The 7,490-nt window shown below is 58.4% G+C and overlaps 1 protein-coding gene across 2 annotated transcripts; it reads left to right on the top strand.

Annotated features, from left to right (window-relative positions):
* Window positions 1-508: 508 nt before the first annotated feature.
* Window positions 509-4,826, top strand: FOXA2 (forkhead box A2). Of its 2 annotated transcripts, XM_070472239.1 has the most exons (3): window positions 509-706; window positions 1,678-1,747; window positions 2,833-4,826. In XM_070472239.1, the coding sequence occupies exons 2-3, from the start codon at window positions 1,679-1,681 to the stop codon at window positions 4,150-4,152; spliced, it is 1,389 nt and encodes a 462-aa protein (XP_070328340.1). In that variant the 5' UTR covers window positions 509-706; window position 1,678; the 3' UTR covers window positions 4,153-4,826. The 2 variants fall into 2 exon arrangements, with proteins under 2 accessions (XP_070328340.1, XP_020733960.2); XM_020878301.2 differs by lacking the exon at window positions 509-706 and having other exon boundaries at window positions 1,604-1,747.
* The last annotated feature ends 2,664 nt before the right edge of the window (window positions 4,827-7,490 follow it).

The raw sequence follows: 7,490 nt of genomic DNA, 5'->3' as shown, positions 1-7,490 counted from the left end.
CACCACTCCCCACAACTCTGGACAGGTGGGCCAGGTATCCACTGTTTTCCTCCCCCCCCCTCTCTTTTTGGGGTTGGGGACTGAAAGCTGCATCCTCACGGCCCAGCTGGGTTTTTTAGAATCAAGAGTGTCCACCTCCAAAGAGCTGTAGTAGTATCCCCTATCACCCCCACCCCCAAATCCGGCTCACTGAGGTCTCCGTAGCTAACCCAGAACAGATGATCATTTGAACTGGAAGTTGGATCGAAAATAAAAAGACGAATATGGTGCTAGGGTTGCTAAATCTCATACAACAGTTCCTCGGGAAAGCGGAGAACACAAAGCCCTTCCTTCCAAAAAGAGCGGACTCTTTTTGCCCCAGTATTGATTCCTTAATTCCTCTCTCTCCTCTCGCCTCACCCCTCACCTCCGGCCCTGTTTGTTTTAGTTACGAAACGCTGTGGGCACCTCGGTTGTGGCTGAAAAGTAACCTTGAAACACGCCGTCCTGTCAGACAGTCTCCCAACCGTCGCAGCTGCTGGCGGGGCCACTTGCGCCCTGCGCCCGGCGCCGGGACAGTGGGACGGGGTTCGTCCCCGCCAGCTTCCCGGTCGGGCTCGGAGGAGGCAAAAAGCCGGGGCGGCGGGACCGCAGGCCTTCCGTAGCCGCTCTGGGTCTTAACTGTAACGGGAGTGGCCTCCCAGCAACTGCGGCCGGGGAGTTCAAGGTGTGTACACAGTTTTGCTACATAGGACAGCGCTTTGCAAACTGGCTCAGTCACCGGCTGGCTGTTTTGACAGGGAGTGAGCCCTGCGAGCGCAGAAACCGGGATAAATAAATGCGGCTTTGATAAGGCTCTGCGGAGCCTGAGCGGAGGCCGGACGCGCCCTCGGACCGACGTACCAGGCGCCCAGCTCAATGAGACCAGGCCGAGGGGGAGAAGGGTTGGAGGTGGGGGTCAGAGCCCTGGGCCGCTCCACCGGGTGGCCTCCTCCCGGGTCCCTCCTCCCGCGGGGACGCCCCCCAGGGGCCCGCGTCCACCCTCTTCGCTTGCTCATCGCGGCTCCGCATGCGGGGGTGCGGGGCGGCTGAGTGGGGGGGAGGGGGCGCGCAGGTGCGGGGCGCAGGCCGGGGCTCCCTCTCACCCAGGTGTGAGCTGATTATTCAAATGGGCTGCCCGGGGTCTGGGGATTGGAGGCCCGCGCCGGCGCGCCGCGCTATATCACCAGCCGCCCACGTCACTGCGGCACTTGTCCGCCGCGCGGTCCACACCTCCTCCCCCTCCCTCCTCCACCCCTTCCTCCTCCTCCTCCTCCTCCTCTCCGTCCCCCCCCCCCCCCCCGCCCCCGCGCCGCGCGCTTCCCGCCGCCTCGGGGCAGCTCGGCACTGCCAGCCTCGGCCTCCACCGGGCAGCCCGCGAGCGCGGCGGCGGCGGGCGCTCCGGCGGCGGGGCTCGGCTCCGGGCCTCCTCCTACCCCCGGCCCCCTCCTCCCGCGACCCAGCCCTCCCGCCCACTTCCAACCACCGCCTCTGGCCGGCCGAGAGAGCGGGGCCGAGAGACAGGGAGAGCGAGAGGGAGGGAGGGGACCGTGCCTCGGCCGACTTTTTTTTTTTTAAAGGAGGGTGGGGGTGGGGGGGTGATTGCCGGTCGTTTGTTGTGGCTGTTAAATTTTAAACTGCCATGCACTCGGCTTCCAGTATGCTGGGAGCGGTGAAGATGGAAGGGCACGAGCCGTCCGACTGGAGCAGCTACTACGCCGAGCCCGAGGTAGGCACTCGGCTTTGCCGGGGAAAGCGGGGTGGCGGCGTCTGCCCTCGGTTCCAACCTCGGGACCGCTTCCCTGGCCGGCTCCCGGGCCCCCCACCTCGCCCAACACCACCCCTAAACACCACCCCAGCCGCTCGGGGCAGCCGCCTTTCCCACCCTCCTTCGACTCAAATGGGTCTCTTTTTTTTTTATACGACACACTGTTAGCCTTGAGATAATATTAACTTTGTGATCAAATATTGACTTGCGGCGCCTCCAAATCCTCTCCGTGGCCGAGCCACGCACTATCCTAACAGAGTTGTGTTTGGCAGCGCGCGGCTGGGGAGGGGTGGGAGGTCGGCCGGCGAGGGGGTGGGGAGCTGCAGAGGAGAAGGTGGGCAGGAGTCGGGGGCTGGGGTAGAGAAAAGAAGGGTCGAGGACGAGGCGACAAAGAGGGAGAAAGTTTGTGGCCGCAGAGTCCAGCCGCCAGCAGCTCAGTTCGCGGTCCCCTCCCCATCCCGCCACTCAATGTCTCAGGGTGGCCATAGGCTCCGCGCGGGAACCGCTTCGAGGTTCCCCTGGGGACCAGGATGGGGTCCGGGAGGAAAGCTGAAAGGAGAGGACCCTGGGGTCGTCTCCGCGGGAGATCACCCAGCGCCGTGTCCCACAGGTCGCTGGCCAGGGTCGGAGGTGGCGTCTGAGGCAACGGCGCCTGCTTGGTGTACTGACTTGAGAGTCGGGGAGATTCTGCAGAGGGGAGATGCATTTGGGGTGCCTGGCTCAGCGCGCTCCTGGAGACCCCTGCTGTAGAATCTGAACCGGGCGCAGGAGGGCTGAGGGGTGATCATGAGCAGTCCCCGCGCCCCCTCTCCGAGGGCGATCGCGGCGCGCTCCGGGTGACACGGACGCTGGGTCGGGGCCTGGGCCGGGGCCGCGCGAAGGCAGGACTCCCTGGAGGTCTCCCTGGAGGCGGGGGCCTGGACTGGCCCGTTGGCCGGGTGTGGGGCGTAGGATGTGGTGTGTGGGGCGGGAGTCCGGCCAGCCGGCCGGGCTCTCTCCAGCCGCGGTGCTAACGCTATGCGCCTCCCTTCGGGCTCTGTCCTCAGGGCTACTCCTCGGTGAGCAACATGAACGCCGGCCTGGGGATGAACGGCATGAACACGTACATGAGCATGTCGGCGGCCGCCATGGGCAGCGGCTCGGGCAACATGAGCGCCGGCTCCATGAACATGTCGTCGTACGTGGGCGCGGGCATGAGCCCGTCCCTGGCCGGCATGTCCCCCGGGGCGGGCGCCATGGCCGGCATGAGCGGCTCGGCCGGGGCGGCCGGCGTGGCGGGCATGGGGCCGCACCTGAGCCCGAGCCTGAGCCCGCTCGGGGGGCAGGCGGCCGGGGCCATGGGCGGCCTGGCGCCCTACGCGAACATGAACTCCATGAGCCCCATGTACGGGCAGGCGGGCCTGAGCCGCGCGCGCGACCCCAAGACGTACCGGCGCAGCTACACGCACGCCAAGCCGCCCTACTCGTACATCTCGCTCATCACCATGGCCATCCAGCAGAGCCCCAACAAGATGCTGACGCTGAGCGAGATCTACCAGTGGATCATGGACCTCTTCCCCTTCTACCGGCAGAACCAGCAGCGCTGGCAGAACTCCATCCGCCACTCGCTGTCCTTCAACGACTGCTTCCTCAAGGTGCCCCGCTCGCCCGACAAGCCCGGGAAGGGCTCCTTCTGGACCCTGCACCCCGACTCCGGCAACATGTTCGAGAACGGCTGCTACCTGCGCCGCCAGAAGCGCTTCAAGTGCGAGAAGCAGCTGGCCTTGAAGGAGGCCACGGGCGCCGCGGGCGGCGGCGGCAAGAAGGCGGCCGCTGCCGCCGGGGCCCAGGCCTCGCAAGGTCCGCTCGGAGAGGCGGCCGCCGGACCCGCTCCCGAGACTCCGGCGGGCACCGAGTCGCCCCACTCAAGCGCCTCCCCGTGCCAGGAGCACAAGCGAGGGGGCCTCGGGGAGCTGAAGGGGACGCCGGCCTCGGCGCTGAGCCCCCCGGAGCCGGCGCCCTCGCCGGGGCAGCAGCAGCAGCAGGCCGCGGCCCACCTGCTGGGCCCTCCGCATCACCCGGGCCTGCCGCCCGAGGCCCACCTGAAGCCGGAGCACCACTACGCCTTCAACCACCCCTTCTCCATCAACAACCTCATGTCGTCAGAGCAGCAGCACCATCACAGCCATCACCACCACCAGCCCCACAAAATGGACCTCAAGGCCTACGAACAGGTGATGCACTACCCCGGCTATGGGTCCCCCATGCCGGGAAGCCTGGCCATGGGCCCGGTCACGAACAAAGCGGGCCTGGATGCCTCGCCCCTGGCCGCAGACACCTCCTACTACCAGGGGGTGTACTCTCGGCCCATTATGAACTCCTCGTAAGAAGACAGCGGCGACCCGGCTAGCCCGGGACCCAGATGGGAGAGACAGGAAGTGGGGTGGAGACTCTGAGGAAGGGCTGCTGGAAAGGTGCAAGGGAGAAGAACCCTTCACACCCTGCCCCGCCCCCCCACGGAGGTCTCCCCTCGCCCTCTCCAGTCCTTCCCTCCCTCACGTGGGCCACACTGATGTCTATCATCCTATGTAAGGAGGGAAAAAGAAAAAGCTAAACAGTTTTAAAAAAAGAAAAAGAAGAAAAGCCTCTGTTTCCACTACTGTGTAGACGCCTGCTTCTTTAAGAACCTGCCAATTCTTGACTTTTTGTTGTTGTGGTTCCTCTTCATTGCTGTCGTTGCAGGGAAGTCTTACTTTATTAAAAAAAAGAAAAAGTAAAAAACACAAACTTTTGTGAGTGACTCGGTGTAAAACTATGTAGTTTTAACAGAAAACAGAGTTGTACTATTGTTTTAAAAAGAGAAAAAAAATAATGTAAGGGTCTGTTGTAAATGCCCAAGAAAAGAAAAAAAAAAGCATTCCCATTCTTGATACGGTGAAATCCAGGTCTCAAGTCTGACTAATTTATGGTTTCTGCGTGCTTTATTTATGGCTTATAAATGTGTGTTCTGACTGCAAGGACCAGAGTTCCACAAATCTATATTAAAGTGTTATTGCCAGTTTTTTGCTTTGAATCTTCAAGATTTTTTCCTTTGCCTGATTTAAAAAAATAAACATATCCAGGATTTATTTTAAAATTGAGGGAGGGAGATCCTGACTGGTTGCAGGTTTTATTTTATTTGGGGGGAGATAGTTGCTGCTTTATCAACATTTTATTGTTAACATTTTCAGACAAACTTAAAGTTGAATGAATTTTACAGTTAACAGACATACCCATTGCTCAGATCCTACAGTTCTCAGCTCAGTATGCTTGTTACACTGAGTGTCTGACCATCTATCCATACATCCATCAGTCCACTTACGTTCTTAGATGCATTTCATAGTAAATTTCAGACTTCAGTACACTTCACCCGAAACACTCCAGCAAGGACATCATTAATGGAACTCAACATTGTTCAAGGTTACTTTTTGAATTTTGAGTTTAACTTTACACAAAATGAAACTCAAAGATCCCAGGTGAACCATTCTGGGGGTTATGGGGTTGATGCAGGTTCATCTCCAAAGCCTGGCAAAAACCACACACCATTTCCATATTTTCCAGCTGGACCATGTGAAGGTGAAATGTTGTTGACATCTCTTGCACCCTGGGGCTGGTTTCTCTGGGAGAAAAAAAAAAAATCCTGGATTTTCCTTTTTTTTTTTTTCTGTATTCCCAATCCTTGGCCTACCTTCAGACTTGCAAACTCCTGGTGCAGCCCTTTTCCTTTTCATCATTGCCTCTCTGCACCCATTCACCTTTTCCTGGAATTGGGACTCTGCCTGGATTCGACAACCACAGGCCTCTGTTTAGGATCCACCACCACCCCCATCCCACCCTCTACCTTCACTTAGATGTTCTGCACAACTTTGGTAGAACTTGCTGCAGCCCAGAGATAGTGAGGCTTCTGGAATCATGCATTTGAGCATTTGGTCTGGAGAAACAAAGGACTTTCTCCTGGAAGTGATTTTAAAGGGATCTCAGAGTTCTTGGAAATCTTTAAATATAGGTATATTGGGGAATGAGGCAGAGGTAAGAGGGTGTCCGGCATGTCTGGCCAGGTGCCCCTTGCCAGGGGTTGGATTCCAGGGGTCTGCAGGTTTGTGCCCTACCCTCCAAACTCCTGAGACCTTGCCAAGTGAACTGTTAGGCCGGGCTAGCAAGCCAGGATTACAGGGCCAAGGGGATGAGTGGGTATGCTGTGATCCTTAAAGGAAAACCCCAAAGCATAAAGAAAGACCCAGAATAAATCCTTACAAATCACACTGCCTCCCTTCAAAAATAGCCTAGCAGGAGTAAAATCAGGACCAAGAAGAGCGGAAACCTCAGAAACCAAGCGGGAGTTGTGTGGGCAGAGTGGGCTTTATTTGGTTTTGCTGGAGGATCTGCTGGCCTGCCAGCTGGCCAGGCTAGAGCAGGAGCCAGTGGGCTCTAGGGGTCCCGGGAGACTTGGAGTCATCCAGGGCACAGCTAGCTTGCATAGGGTGAAAATTTTTGGAGTGAGAAGCCGAAACTTTTGGCCTTGGGTTTCTAAGCCCAGGCTCCCGTGTCCGGACTAGATCTTTGGGCTTCTTGACCACCCAAACTTGGAGTGTCCCTGGCAGTCTCCCGAAGCCTGGACACCACCTGTCAGATCGCCCTCTGCCACCTCGCGGGATCTCTCTGCCCCTCAAACCCTGGCCTTCCCACGCGATTGAGGGGGGTTTGTCCTCGCCTCCGCCTCCCTCCTCCAAATCCCTTTTTAACATGCCACATTGTCCCGAAGAACACAAGGAAGAGAAATTGGGGAGGGAGGAGGGGGGAGGGGGAGGGGGGAGGGGGGAGGGGACGAGGACGGGTCAGGGGAGGGAGAGGGGGAGGGGGAGGGGGAGGGGGAGTGGGGAGGGGGAGGAGGGGATTGGGGGGGCGGGTAGGCGATCCGGAGGCCGAAGCCAGCAATCAGGGCCGTCTCTCCCCCTGGCAGGGACACACACGTCGTGAGCCCAGCCTGAAATGTGTTTCATTATCACATAAAAGGCTCCTGCGGCGAAGGAGCCGAGAGGCAGGGCCGGGGGCCGAGTGCGGGACAATGAGGGCTGAAAGCGCTGCCCTAACCTGCTATGTTTCCTATCGCACGCCCATTGTGCGAGGGTCGTTTTAAACTACTTAGCGCGCCCCCCTCCACTGATCCCTGCCGATAAGATATAGTTCTGTTGGAATACTTAAAAAGGATGCCGGGGAGCTGGCCGCTTCGGAGGCTTTTCGGCGCATCCTGAATCTTTCGGCCCCCTACCCTCTCGCCCCAGCCCCTCCTCCCGCCAAGGCCCCCAGCTTAACGGCGCTCACACTGCCCTCCGCCTGCGTCCCCCAACTCTGCGTAGTAGGGTGCAGCGTCTCTTTTTCCCTCCCTCGCCCTCTCTTTTCCTTCCTTTTCCGCGCTGGTTTAAGCAACCGTGATCTGTGAATAAACAGTCAGTAAACAACCGAAAAAAACATTCTAGATCCGAATTCCAGGAGGGTAAACTTTCAAGGCCACGTCACACTTCAGCAAATTTGCACAGATATTATATTGCCCCCCTCCTTTATTCTTTTTTTTTTTTTTTTGCAGGATCCCATTGTACTTAACTGAATTTTATAACGCTGATCGATATCTTGGTAAAATATTCATTTTTAAACTAGCGGGCAGTGAAATCTTTGCTTTGTGTGCTAA

Source organism: Odocoileus virginianus, chromosome 9, assembly GCF_023699985.2.
Source record: "Odocoileus virginianus isolate 20LAN1187 ecotype Illinois chromosome 9, Ovbor_1.2, whole genome shotgun sequence".
Taxonomy (NCBI): Eukaryota; Metazoa; Chordata; class Mammalia; order Artiodactyla; family Cervidae; genus Odocoileus; species Odocoileus virginianus.
This window is presented reverse-complemented; position numbering and strand designations above follow the sequence as displayed.

Bases quoted from the DNA above. Each gene is read 5' to 3' on its own strand.
- FOXA2 (XM_020878301.2), top strand. From the start codon at position 1,661: ATGCACTCGGCTTCCAGTATGCTGGGAGCGGTGAAGATGGAAGGGCAC. The intron at 1,748-2,832 runs GTAGGCACTCGG...CTCTGTCCTCAG, and splicing joins GCTACTACGCCGAGCCCGAG to GGCTACTCCTCGGTGAGCAA.